This window comes from Bison bison, unplaced genomic scaffold (assembly GCF_000754665.1).
Source record: "Bison bison bison isolate TAMUID 2011002044 unplaced genomic scaffold, Bison_UMD1.0 scf7180017864233, whole genome shotgun sequence".
NCBI lineage: Eukaryota > Metazoa > Chordata > Mammalia > Artiodactyla > Bovidae > Bison > Bison bison.
The window spans coordinates 5,740,182-5,754,903 of NW_011494805.1; the positions used below are offsets into that span (position 1 = coordinate 5,740,182).

At 39.9% G+C, this 14,722-nt stretch overlaps 1 protein-coding gene across 5 annotated transcripts in view; it reads right to left on the minus strand.

Annotated features, from left to right (window-relative positions):
- The window catches only part of LOC104993107, a 34,097-nt gene that overhangs the window by 11,972 nt on the left and 7,403 nt on the right, over positions 1–14,722 (minus strand). For 3 of the 5 annotated variants that reach the window (XR_825791.1, XM_010846224.1, XM_010846225.1), the window contains exon 4: positions 13,723–14,450. Coding sequence is in view for 3 of the 5 variants with exons in the window: in XM_010846224.1 (XP_010844526.1) it covers positions 14,263–14,450 (188 nt within the window). In the remaining 2 variants the exon portion in view is untranslated. Of the gene's footprint in view, positions 1–4,731; positions 5,127–13,722; positions 14,451–14,722 lie in introns of those variants that run through there. The other 2 variants (XR_825790.1, XM_010846226.1) reach the window with 2 other exon arrangements.

Genomic DNA, 14,722 nt, shown 5'->3' on the forward strand with positions numbered 1-14,722 from the left:
AGGCCTCCCTGTCCATCACCAACTCCTGGAGTTTACCCAAATTCATGTCCATTGAGTCAGTGATGCCATCCAACCATCTCATCCTCTGTCATCCCCTTCTCCTCCTGCCCTCAATTTTTCCCAGCATCAGGGTCTTTTCAAATAAGTCAGTTCTTCACATCAGGTGGTCAAAGTATTAGAGTTTCAGCTTCAGCATCAGTCCCTCCAATGAACACCCAGGACTGATCTCCTTTAGGATGGACTTGTTGGATCTCCTTGCAAAAGGAATCTCTCTCCTTGTGAGAGTCCAAGGGACTCTCAAGAGTCTTCTCCAACATCACAGTTCAAAAGCATCAATTCTTCTGCGCTCAGCTTTCTTTATAGTCCAACTCTCACATCCATACATGATTACTGGAAAAATCATAGCTTTGACTAGATGGACCTTTGTTGGCAAAGTAATGTCTCTGTTTTTTAATATGCTGTCTAGGTTGGTCATAACTTTTCTTCCAAGGAGCAAGCGTCTTTTAATTTCATGGCTCCAGTCACCATCTGCAGTGACTTTGGAGCCCCTCAAAATAAAGTCAGCCACTGTTTCTACTGTTTCCCCATCTATTTGCCATGAAGTGATGGGACTGGATGCCATGACCTTAGTTCTTTGAATGTGAAGTTTTAAGCCAACTTTTTCACTCTCTTCTCTCACTTTCATCAAGAGGCTCTTTAGTTCTTCTTCACTTTTTGCCATAAGGGTGGTATCATCTGCATATCTGAGGTTATTGATATTTCTCCTGGCAGTCTTGATTCCAGCTTGTGCTTCATCCAGCCTGGCATTTCCCATGATGTACTCTGCATACAAGTTAAATAAGTAGGGTGACAACATACAGCCTTGACGTGCTCCTTTTCCTATTTAGAACCAGTCTGTTGTTCCATGCCCAGTTCTAACTGTTGTTTCTTGACCTGCATACAGATTTCTCAAGAGGCAGGTCATGTGGTCTGGTATTCCCATCTCTTAAAGAATTTTCCACAGTTTATTGTGGTTCACACAGTCAAAGGCTTTGGCATAGTCCATAAAGCAGAAGTAGATGTTTTTCTGGAACTTTCTTGTTTTTTTGATGATTCAGCAGATGTTGGCAATTTGGTCTCTGGTTCCTCAGCCTTTTCTAAATCCAGCTTGAACATCTGGAAGTTCATGGTTCAAGTGCTATTGAAGCCTGGCTTGGAGAATTTTGAGCATTACTTTGCTAGTGGTTGGGATGGGTCATTAGCTGACTACTAAGCACAGCTAGGGGAGAAGGCAATGGCACCCACTCCAGTCCTCTTGCCTGGAAAATCCCATGGATGGAGGAGCCTGGTGGGCTGCAGTCCATGGGGTTGCTAAGAGTCGGATACGACTGAGCAACTTCACTTTCACTTTTCACTTTCATGCATTGGAGAAGGAAATGGCAACCCACTCCAGTGTTCTTGCCTGGAGAATCCCAGGGACAGGGGAGGCTGGTGGGCTATCGTCTATGGGGTCGCACAGAGTCAGACATGACTGAAGTGACTTAGTAGTAGTAGTAGTAAGCACAGCTAGTAAAGAATTCAGAGCTGCACATTGAGGAATACAAGTTTTTTTTCTCAGGGCTGCCAAAATAAAGTACCAAAACTGAGATGTCTTAAACCAACAGAAACTTATTGTCTCATTGTTCTGGAGGCTAGAAGTTCAAAATCAAGATTTCAGCAGGGCCACATAATCTCTGACCGCTCTAGGTGAGAATCCTTTCTGGTCTCATCCAGCAGCAGGTGATTTCTGCCAATCCATAGCACTTCCTGGTTTGTAGATGCAAGACATCGGTTCCATGCTCTTTTCTCCCCGTGTCTTCTTTTCTCTCCTTGTCTTTCTTATTTCTTCATAAGTAACATAAATTTTTGTTGAAATTGGACATTTTAGATAAAATAAATGTCACAACTCTGAAAATAGGATCCCTCCTCCCCAAAGTTTGTTGTTATTGCTATTGCTTCAGGGGTGTGGTGTGTGTGTGTGTGTGTGTGTGTGATTGCTTAATCACTTTCCTAGTCTAATTCTATAAAATTCATATTATGGGTTGAATTATGTAACTCCAAAAGACATGTTTAAGTCCTAATACCTGGTACCTTAGAATGTGACAATATTTGGAGATAGAGTCTTTACAGAGGTAATTAATTTAAAATGAAGTCATTAGGGTGGGCCCTAATCCAGTATGATTAATGTACTTTCACATTGATGAAAAACAAATGAGTCCCAAATAGAATAAACTTAACTAAGTTTATACCGTAGCACACTGTATGCAGACTTAGAAAGACATAGACAAAGGATTCTTGAAACCATCAAAAGAAAAATACTCATCATGTATATGAAATTCTCAATAGAGTTAACACCAACTTCTCATTAGAAACTATGGAAGCCAGAGGCAGTGGAACTATACAAAGTGTTGGGAATGGGAGGGGGAGACTATCAATCAAGAATTCTATATTCAGGAAAACTATTCCTCAAAATTGTGAGAGAAATCAAGACACTACAAGACAAACAAATGCTGAGGGAGTTCACAATTACCAGTTCTATGGGAATCTTCCAGTCTAAAATGAAAAGACACTAGGGGGTAACTCAAATCCACACAAAGAAATAGATTATTAGTAAGGATAACTACACAGATAAATATAAAACACAATATAATACACGTTTTGTAATTTTTTTCTTCTTCTGTCTGATTTAGAAGACAACTATATATTACAATTAATATAAATTTTTGTTGATGGTCTTATAATGTTTAAAGTTATGATTTGTAAAACAATAATATCACATAGAGAAAAGGAAGGAATGGAGCAAAGTTTCCCCATTAGAGCAAAATTTCTATATACTATTGAAATTAAGTTAACATTAATATTAATCTAAATTAGATTGATTTAAGTTAAGGTGCCAGTTGTCAGGGCAAACACTAAGAGAAAAACTTTTTAAAAAGAATAAGCAGAGAATTTAAATGGTACACTAGAAAATATCTATTTCACACAAGAGAAGGAAGTAATGGAGAAACAGATGAATAAAAAAGACATATAGAAAACAAATAGCAAGATTTCAAATATAACTCCTACTTTAACAGCATTTACAGTAAATGTGAATAATTAAATGCTATGATGCAAAATGTAGAGACAAGTAGGATGGAATTTTTTAATGATCCAGTTAAATATGGTATATAGAAGATAGTAAAATTCAAAGACACAAATAAGTTAAAAGATAGAAAAAGATATATAATACAAATAGCATGCAAAAGAGAGCTGAAGAGATTACACTAATAAAAGACAAACTTTTAAGAAAAAAATGCCACTAGACTGGAAAAACATTTTATAATAATAAGAGAATTGAGTTACAAGAACAAATAATTATAAAACAAATTACAAACAAATAATTACAAAAACCTAACAACTGACTCCCAAATATATAAAACTAAAATAAAAAAAATTAGAGATAGGAACAGAAAATTCAATGATAGTTGCTCTTGAGAATTCCCTGGGAGTCCAGTGGTAGGAATCCTTGCTGTCACTGCAAAGGGCTGGGGTTTGATCACTGCTGAGGGAACTAAGATCCCACAGACTACATCATGTGGCCAAAAAAAAAAAAAAAGAATTAAGAAAGTAAATAGCTGCTCTCAAAAAATTGATAGAAAAACTGGAACAAAAATCTGGAAGAATATGTATAACTTAAAAAATATCGTCAACCCACTTAATCTAACACCCATCATCAGCAATATTCATAGATATTTTCTACCACAGATGGAATATTTTACAAGATAGATAATATGTTAAGTAATGAAATAAGCACTAATAAATTTAAATGGACTTAAGTCATACAAATGGAGTTAAGTTAGAAATCAAAAACAGAAGGAAGCTACAGCAATCAAGACAGTGTGGTATTGGCAAAAGAAGAGACAAACAGGTCAAAGGAACAGAAGCGAGATCCCAGAAATAGACCCACCCAAACGTAGTCAACTTATCGCTGACAAAGGAGCACAGGCAATTCAATGGAGAAAGCAGAATCTTCTCAACACACGGCACTGAAACACTAAACACCAAGGGCAAGAGAAGATAGATAGATCCAGACACAGAGTAGACATTTTTCATAAAAATTAACTCAAAACAGTTCATAAACCTAGAAACCTAGATATAAAACACAAAACTACAAAGCTCTTGAGGACAACATAAGAAGAACTCTAGGTGGCCTAGGGCTTAGTGATGACTTCTCAGGCACAACAACAAAAGCACAACTTGTGGGGGAAAAAATGTGTTAAATTGGACTTTTCCTAATTTAAAAACTTTGGCTCTGCAAAGACACTGTTAAGACAATGAAAAGACTAACTGCAGACTGAAAGAAAATCTTTGCAAAATATGTATCTGATAAGGTACATGTATCCAAAATATAGAAAGAACTCTTAAAACTTAGCAGTAAGAAAGCAAACAACCTAATCAAAAAGTGATCAAAAGAACTGATAAGCTACCTTATTAAATGCTGCTAAGTCACTTCAGTCATGTCCGACTCTGTGCGACCCCACGGACGGCAGCCCACCAGGCTCCCCCGTCCCTGGGATTCTCCAGGCAAGAACACTGGAGTGGGTTGCCATTTCCTTCTCCAATGCACGAAAATGAAAAGTGAAAGTGAAGTCGCTCAGTCGTGTCCGACTCTTCGAGATCCCATGGACTGCAGCCTACCAGGCTCCTCCGTCCATGGGATTTTCCAGGCCAGAGTACTGGAGTGGGGTGCCATCGCCTTCTCCGACCTTATTAAATAAGATATGGCAAGTAAGCATATGAAGAGATGCTCCACATTGTACGTCATGAGGGGACTGCAAATTAAGTAAAACTACACACTTTTAAAATGGCTGAAATCCTTGACAGCACTAACAATACCAAATATTAGTAAGGATGTGGGCAATAAGAACTCTTATTTATTGCTAGTGGGAATCCAAAAGTGGTATGACAACACTGAAGACAATTTGGCAGTTTCGTAAAACATTGACCACTGGCTTACCGTATGATCTGGCAAGGCACTCCTCGGTATTGACCCAAATGAGTTGAAATTAATGATGTGCACACAAAGTTCTATTCACAACTTAACCAAAACTTGTAAGCAGCTATGATGCCTTCAAGGGTGAAAGAATAAACATCTGTGTTAATATTAATGGAATATTATTCTGTTGTACACAATGGAATACTACTCAGCAGTTAAAATACATGATAAAACATGGAGACATCTTAAAAATGTATATTGTGAAGTGAAAGAAACCGGTTCAAAGACACTACAGGCTACTTGATTCCAACTGTTGAAAATTTAGCTAGGCTACTCCATGGTAGCACTGCCTTGACCTCCATTTTGGAGGGCAAGAAACTTGCAGTGGCCTTAAACTGACATCAGCTCCACATGCAAGAACATTGCCCAGAGAGCAGCCTGCAGAGGCACAAGAAAATCAAGTTCCCAATATGACTTCCCCCAGAGCCCTTGTGATAGACTCTCACCCCTCCGCCCAGGGCCTTCCCCTTGTGTGCTCCTGAGATAAGACAGCTGCCGAGCTTATCAAAGTCCCGTTCCTCTTGGTTTGAACTAACCAATCTGGCTTAGCGGGAAACCCTGAAGCACTCCACCCATGGACCTTAAAAAAAGCCCATGCCCCACATCCTGTCTCTCTCTCTGCCTGCACCCTGCCTTGACCTCCCCATGTGCTCCCCCAGTGTATGCGGTGCACTTCCTCTATGATCTACGGGCAATAAACTTCTCTATTTCTATTCCCTTGTGGCCTCTTGTTGAACCAGAGCTCACCATCTGTCATCGCAAAACTCAACAAAAGCTAGTTTAACAAAGGCACAACAGTTGGCATCTGGAAAAGGCAACATTACTGAGACAGTAAAAAGATAAGTGGCTTCCAAGGATTTGGAAGGAGGGAAGGATGGATGAACAGGTGTTGCAGAGGTTAACTCGGGGGCAGTGAAGCAATTTGTATGGTACCATAGTGGTGGATACATTTGTGAAAACTCATAGGATATACAACATAGTGCGAACTTTAGTGTAATATTGGGTCATCAAGTGTATCTCTAGCACTAGATCCAGCGATTGTTGGATCACATGGTAAGCCAACTTTTAGTATTATTTAACATATTTAACAAGATGTTGATAATAGGGTAAACTGAATAAGGGTAGAGGAGAATGATGGGAGGAGGAGTGGGTGGGAAGTTTCTGTACTTTCTGCTAAATTTTTCTGTAAACCTAAAACTGCTCTCAAAAAATTAAGCCCACTAATTTTTTTCAAAAGGTACAGCAAGTTTGCTGGATATAATATCAATCTGCAAAAATCAATTGTATTTTGATATATGAGCAAAATTAAGAATAAAATTTCACTCACAATAGCACCAAAATGAATGAAATACTTAAGAATATATTTAACAAGAAAAGTACAAAGCATACACTGAAAATCATAAAACTTTGCTGAGGCCAATTTTAAAAAGTGTTCGTCACTCAATCATGTCCAACTCTTTGCAGCTTGCCAGGCTCCTCTGTCCAAGAGGCAAGAATACTGGAGTGGATAGTCATTCCCTTCTCAAGGGGATCTTCCCAACCCAGGAATGGAATCCGGGTCTCCTGCATTGCAGGCAGATTCTTCACCATTTGAGTTACCAGGGAAGCCCCAGACCTCAATAAATAGGCATTCTGTGATTATGGATTAGAACACTCAATATTGTTAAGATGACAATTCTCTCCCAAATAGATTCAACACATTCCTATCAAAAAACTTCTTACAGAAACTGACAAATTCTAAAATTTATATGAAAATACAAAACACCTAACAGCCAAAATAATTTTGAAAAGGACAAAAAGTTAAAGAACTCTTATTTTCTAATTTCAAAACTAACTGTAAAAGCTAAAACAATCAGACAACCTAGTAATGGCATATGTGTGTGTGTGTTAGTCTCAGTCGTGTCTGACTCTGTGACTCCATGGACTGTAGCCTGCCAGGCTCCTCTGTCCATGGGATTCTCCAGGCAAGAATACTGGGGTGGGTTGCCATTCTCTTCTGCAGGGGATCTTCCCAATCTAGGGCTTGAACCAGAGTCTCCTGTGTTGTGGGCAGATTCTTTACCATCTGAGCCAATAGAGAAGCCTGGTATTGGCATATAGACATGCAAATATAATTGACCCTTGAACAACACAGATTTGAACTGTGAAGGTCCACATGTAGGCAGATTTTTTTAAACAGTAAGTACTATAATACAGCACTACATGATCTGCAGTTGGTTGAATCCACAGACGCAGTTATGTGAAACCTCAGCTATGGAGGGCAGACTAAATTTATGTGGATTTTTAAATGTGAGAAGAGCCAGTGCCCCTAATCTCTGAGTTGTGTAAGGTCAACTGTGTGTAGATTAATGAAACAGAATTGAGAGCCCAGAAATAAAGCCTTATATTTCAGCCAACTGATTTGTTTTACAAAATTCCAAAGCAATTCATTGGGAGGAAAGGGTAATCTGTTCAACAAATGGAACTGGGATTAGATCCATTAGATGCATATACAAAAAAGATCAATTTTGGCCTTTGTCTTAGAACATACACAAAATTAACTCAAAAGGGATTATATACTTGAATGTAGGAGTTAAAACAATAAAACTTTTAGAAGAATATGTAAAAGAAAAGCTCAAGACCTTGTATTAGGGAAAGACCAAAAGCATAATCCATAAAATTAAAAAAATTGTTAAATTGAACCTCATCAAAATTTAAAACTTTTGGACTTCAAAAGTCACAATTAAGAAAATGAAAAGGTAAGCAAAAGACAAGAAGCAAACATTTTCAAAACACATGCCCAATAAAGGACTTATACCCAGAACCCATGAAGAATGCTGACAACTCAATAAGATGATCCATCAAAAATGTTTAAACACGTTAACATACATTTATGAAAGAAGATGCATGAATGGCTGATGTAAAATGTTACACGGAAAGATGCTCAAAAATATCATCCATTGTTGCTGTTGTTCAGTCACTCAGTCTTTGCGACTCCATGGACTGCAGCACTTGAGGCTTCCCTGTCCTTCACCATCCCCTGGAATTTATTCAAACTTATATCCATTGAATCAGTGATGCGACCCAACCATCTCATTCTCTGTCATCCCCTTCTCCACCCGCCTTCAATCTTTCCCAGCATCAGGGTCTTTTCCAATGAGTCAGCTCTTTGCATCAGGTGGCGAAAGTCTTGGAGTTTCAGCTTCAGCATCAGTCCTTCCAATGAATATTCAGGACTGATTTCCTTTAGGATTGATTGGTTTGATCTTGCTGTCCAAGGGACTCTCAAGAGTCTTCTCCAACATCACAGTTCAACATTGTCCATTAAGGAAATGCAAATTTAAATCACAATGAAATGTCATTTCACACCCACGAGAATGGCTCTAATAAATCAGACCAACATTAGCAAGTGGTAGCAAGATGTGGACAAATAAGAACCCTCTGATGTTATCAGTTACAGGGTAAGGTAGTTCAGGCATGTTGAAAAAGAGAGCTTCCATGTGAAGAAGCCAGAATGCTTCCACATACGTCTGTGTCTCAAGATCCAAAAGGACAGAAGTTTCTTTGTTTGGTACCCCACCTATGTGTCTCTTCACCAGGTTGCTGACTCATATGTAATAAACTGGTCACCTCGTGAGTAAATGAATTTTCCTGAGTTCTGTGAGCTGTCTAGCAAATTAACCGAACCCAAAGAGAGGGCTGTGGACATGAATTGGAGCAAACTGCAGGAGACACTGAAGGACAGGGAAGCCTGGCATGCTGCTATTCATGGCGTCGCAAAAAGTTGGATACAGCTGAGCAACCAAACAACAAGAAAGGACAGGGTTGTATAAACCTCTTGTTTGCAGCCAGTTAGTCACAAATACAGGTAAAACCTGGGTTAGCAACTGGCATCTGAAATGGAGAGCAGTCTCCTGGGACTGAATCTTTACCTTGAAATTTGATTCTATCTCCAGGTATGTAGTGTCCGAATTGAACTGCATTTACAGACACCAGAACTGCATGTGCCAAGTATGGTTCCTCCCCTGATTGAAAACTGAGTGTCTCAACACCGACTCTGAGGGAAAGTGGGGATGTTAGTGTGACGTACTAGGGGAGCAAGAGACACACACATCCACCAGAGACGCCTGTGGAGTGCAGAAGGGGTCTGCGGGGTCCTTTGGGCCCCATTTGTGGCATGAACAGTAACTGGGAGAAAGCGTGTTTCCCCTTTGCGGATGGTCCCACAACTGGGACAAACAGAGACACAACCACCAGGTCCTTTGTGGGCCATCCTCCAAACAGAAGGGCTAGAGTGGGGTCAGGGACCACCAGTGTGATGAAGCAGAGTAGATGCCAAGATACGGCCACATTCTGTCCAGGTTGCCATTTGAGAAAGCATCATACTTCCCCGTTGCCGAGAGTCTAATAGTATAAATTACGTGGAAGGCAAGGACCCAGTGCAGGACTTAATAAATCAAGACCCGCATGAGGTCAGGCCCCTCCCGCATAACCCACGGTGGCAGCTGCATAAGCCCCTAAAAGTTTAAAAGGGGCTTAAAATTTAAAATTTCAACCCAGGAGAAAGGAAAAGATGGAACAGGGGGCAACACAGTGAATGTAATCAAGCTTCAAAACTTAAGGACTGAAAACAACAGAATTTATTCTTAACTTAGACATGACTAAGTTTTCTGCCTTGGGCAAAATAAGAACTTTGAGGCAAAAATCAAAGTGAATTATACAGAAGAGAAAGGAAACGGCATTAGAAAAGCTTCTAGAGCAAGAACCTACCCTCCACTGAGCTCCCCAGATTTGAACTTCTAGAGGAGGCGGCAGGAAAGGCTGACCCGCAGTTGGCGCGAGGATGCGCGCGCAGCCCTGGGACCGGCTCGGCCTCGGCACATGCCGAGGGCTGCAGCCGTGGCAAGGGTGAGCTGCCAGGGAGCGCGTCAGTGCTTGCAAGGAGGCCTAACGAGGAGGCCTGGGAACTCATTATTTACTTGTTTTAATAATTTACAGACCAGGAACAAAGGTTTACTTCTACAAACAGTGATTTTTCAACTGAGAGAGCTTTCAGCAGTCTTGCCCCTGAACTTTGGATTCTGGTTAAATTACTGTCTCTGTTCAGATTTTTTTCAGACTCATATGGACAGAGAAATCGTGTTTCAATACATTATTTTACCTTTCTTGAATTTGGTAAAAACTGGAAAAGATGTTCTGTTTTGTTTCTCTCGTTTGTAAGCTAAGTGGCCCTTCTTGTCTAAGGAGATGGCTTAAGCTTACTTTCCGTATGTCTTACTCAACATTAGGCTGTTTTTAATTTTTATCCTGTTCAGTTTAAAACACTTCAGTTAGGTTCAGTTGCTCAGTCTTTTCCGACTCTTTACGACCCCATGAATCGCAGCACACCAGGCCTCCCAGTCCATCACCAACTCCCGATGAAGATCTTTTTTGTACAGTTCTTCTGTGTATTCTTGCCACCTCTTCTTAATATCTTCTGCTTCTGTTAGGTCCATACCATTTCTGTCCTTTATCAAGACCATCTTTGCATGAAATGTTCCCTTGGTATCTCTAATTTTCTTGAAGAGATCCCTAGTCTTTCCCATTCTGTCGTTTTCCTCTATTTCTTTGCATTGATCGCTGAGGAAGGCTTTCTTATCTCTTCTTGCTATTCTTTGGAACTCTGCATTCAGATGTTTATATCTTTCCTTTTCTCCTTTGCTTTTTGCTTCTCTTCTTTTCACAGCTATTTGTAAGACCTCCCCAGACAGCCATTTTGCTTTTTTGCATTTCTTTTCCATAGGGATGGTCTTGATTCCTGTCTCCCGTACAATGTCACGAACCTCCATCCATAGTTCATCAGGCACTCTGTCTATCAGATCTAGGCCCTTAAATCTATTTCTCACTTCCACTGTATAATCATAAGGGATTTGACTTACAACATACCAAATTATATTATTTAATCCTATCTTAGACACTGACTGAGCTATATTTTGCAAGTTGGTATAATATTAAAACACACAGTGTTTTTATACATGTGAGTAGAAAAATATTGGTAAATAATCAAATATGATTATGGATTTGTGATCTCATATTTCAAAATGATCAAAAATCATTTGATCATTTTGGCTTGGATCATAAGTCTCCAACTGTGACAAAATGGCATGTACTTCAAACAAGGATTGTTATTTTTATAGAAAAAAAAATGGAGGGAAATTATTTGAAACTGAAAATCTCAAAAACTTTTCCGTTGCTGATTATGTTGTATAACATGTTAACATGCTGGCAAATTCCCCACAAAATGCATAAGGACAAAATGTCTACCACAAAGGTACATAAATACTTAGAAAAATGTCTATATTCTTTTTTTTTTAGATTTATTTTTACTTGTTTTTAGCTGTGCTGGGTCTTCGTTGCCACACGCGGGCATTCTCTAGTTGTGGTGAACAGGGGCAACTCTTCATTGCCCAGGACAGTCTTCTCATTGTAGGGGCTTTTCTTATGGAGCACAGGCTCTAGGTGCCCGGGCTTCAGTATTTGCAGCACATGGGCTCAGTAATTGCAACTCTCCAGCTCTAGAGCGCAGGCTCAGCAGTTGTAGCATGGAACTTAGCTGCTCTGTGGCATGTGGGATTTTCTTGGACCAGGGATGGAAACTGTGTCCCCTGCTTTGGCAGGCAGATTCTCAGTGAAGGTGAAAGAGGAGAGTGAAAGGCTGTCTTAAAACTCAACATTCAAAAAACAAAGATCATGACATCCGGGCCCATCACTTTATGGCAAATAGATGGGGAAACAATGGAAACAGTGACAGACTTTCTTTTCTTGGGCTCCAAAATCACTGCAGATGGTGACTGTAGCCATGCAATTAAAAGACGCTTACTCCTTGGAAGAAAAGCTATGACAAACCTAGACAGCATATTAAAAAGCAAAGACTTCACTTTGCTGACAAAGGTCTGTATAGTCAAAGCTATGGTTTTTCCAGTAGTCATCTACGATGTGAGTGCTGGACCATAAAGAAGACTGAGTGCCAAAGAACTGATGCATTCAAACTGTGGTGCTGGAGAGTACTCTTAGTCTCTTGGACTGCAAGGAGATCAAACCATTCAAACCAAAAGGAAATCAATCCTGAATATTCATTGGAAAGACTGATGTTGAAGCTGAAACTCCAATACTCTGGCCACCTGATGTGAAGAGCCAACTCATTGGAGAAGATCCTGATGTTAGGAAAGATAGAGGGCAGGAGGAGAAGGGGGTGACAGAGGGTGAGATGGTTGGATTGCATCACTGATTCAATGGACATGAGTTTGAGCAAACTCCAGGAGACAGTGAAGGACAGGGAAGCCTAGCATGGTGCAGTCCATGGGGTCACAAAAAGTCAAACACAATTGACAGAACAACATCAACAACAACAAAGACTACTAGGAAATTCCCGAAAAATGTTTGTATTCTTTATGAGAAATGTAGGAAAGATTTTTTTTTAAGGAAAGAAAGAAGATTAAATAGAGAAAAAAACATTGTGAGAGGAAGGAAATAATTGGAAACAAAGAGAGAAGGAAGGAAAGAAAAGAGAAAGAAGAGAGATCTAATTTATTCTCTGCTATTAATTACATTGTATATTCAAATCTCAGGAGTTCTTCCAAAGTAAAAGTGCTTATATTGATTTATGATAATGCTTTGAGAGGAATGGCCAATATATAAAAACCACTGTTTACAAGACAATATAATTTGCTCAGTTCATGTGAGGTGGTACTCACAATTAGACTTATGAAGAGAAAATGATAAATGTAAAGGAGAAATGCCAAAATAGTAAATGCACTTTTTAATTTTGAAATTGGTCTTGAAATCTTTCATTGTATTGAAAAAAATAGGACAGTGTCCAGTTTGACTTCAGTATCGTCATCAGTCCTCTAAGTTTTGGCCTGACCCTCTTTGGTGTAACCATATTTTATTGTATCAGTTAGGACTGCATGCAAATAAGTTACAGGAAATTGAAGTAGCTTTTAAAAATATAGTCATCTTTTTTACTTGCCTCAGAGGAAGGCTGAGGTAGAAATTGGTCCAGTGACTTACCCACTAATAGTTACTAGATAGATGGCTGCTAGAACTCACGCTTAGCACCAGCAACCAAGGCAAGAGGAAGACAAACTCGCAATGCTGCCTCACAAGTTTCTTTTACCAGAAAATCCAGAAAATTCAGGGAAATTCTCCAGTTCAAGGGGCAGGAAGAGCCGCTCGATCAGCCAGCCAACAGTGACAGCAGTCGTTTGCAAAAGCTGTTTTTATTTCTTTGAACTAAGATCCTGATTATGAAATCAAGTTCAAGTGCTCCATAATAAGTTACAAGGAATTTATTTCAAAAGAACGGAATAGTCTAGCAACTAGATTAATCTTTAGTTTCCTACTTTGCATTATACCCAAAAATGCAAGTATTGCCCCATGTTGCATACCTCTTTCTGTGAGAACTCGCTTTGCCCCAGCATCTGTGTCTGCCAGGGAAGGCAGCTGGCCCAAAGGCACACAGCACACTCAAGGTTCAGGGCTTGTGGTGCTCTCTTAAGACCTGATCAGAAAGATGAGCTAGACCAGTATGATTCCTCAGTTAAGAAATGAAAACTGAAAAACAGAGGCAGAAGCAGTGGTGGTTGTGAAATGCAAGTGTTCCATAAACCTGAAATGGACCCATGGTAAGCAGTATTCAGGTACAGGGAAAGTTTAGACAGCAGAAGTTTATTAAAGTACATGATGAGTGCCCTGAAAGTGTAGTTTAAATTTTTTTCTTGCATGATTCAAGAATCAGTCAATTAAAAAAAAAACAACAGCAAGCCTAATGTATACCTAAAACTGACGCATGTTGATATATTGCAGAAACCAACACAATATTCTAAAGCAATTATCCTCTAATTAAAAATAAGCAGATTTAAACAAAAAATAAAAGCACCTGAATGTGAAAAAACACAGCAGGCCTAGTGAGTTGCCCACATTAAAAAGAGAATGCACATTTCAAGAAATATCTATTCATTTTATAAATAAGGAAAATAAAATGCTATTTATTCCATTCTCTAAATAAATATTGACTTATAATCATGAAGCAGAAAAGTAAACAGTGTTAAATCTCAACTAACTCACCCAGAAAATTAAACCCAGTCCTTTTTAAAATTTTTTATTTTATTTGTGGTCTTCTTTGCTGTGCATGGGCGTTCTCTAGTTGCAGAGAGCAGGGGGCTACTGTCCGCTTGTGATACATGAGCCTCTCATGGCGGTGGGGGGGTGCGGTTCCTTGTGGAGCACAGGCTCCAGGGCAGGTGGGCTCCAGCAGCTGCAGCACATGGGCTCAGCTGCCCCATCACATGTGGAATCTTCCCAGATGAGGCAATTGAACTCATGTCTCCTGGATCGGCAGGCAAACTCTCAACCACGGAACCACAAGCAGAGTCCAGCCCTTAGGTGATTAACCACAGTGTCAGACACAGCTTCCCGCTGCTTTGGGGGTGTCTCTGGGAGTCAGCACTATTACTGAAGATGGCAAGACCCAAATCAAGAACTACCAGACGCTTTGATGGCACCTTACCCAGCAAGAAGCAGACCTGGAACTGTGAACAGAGCTCCCTGGACCTGCATTACTGTCAGAAGGCAGTGACAGCTGGTGGGAGTGCCACCGCAGGGCGAGAAGGGCTCCGTGTGTGCGAGCCCTCCGGCCCCACAGCTTGACTC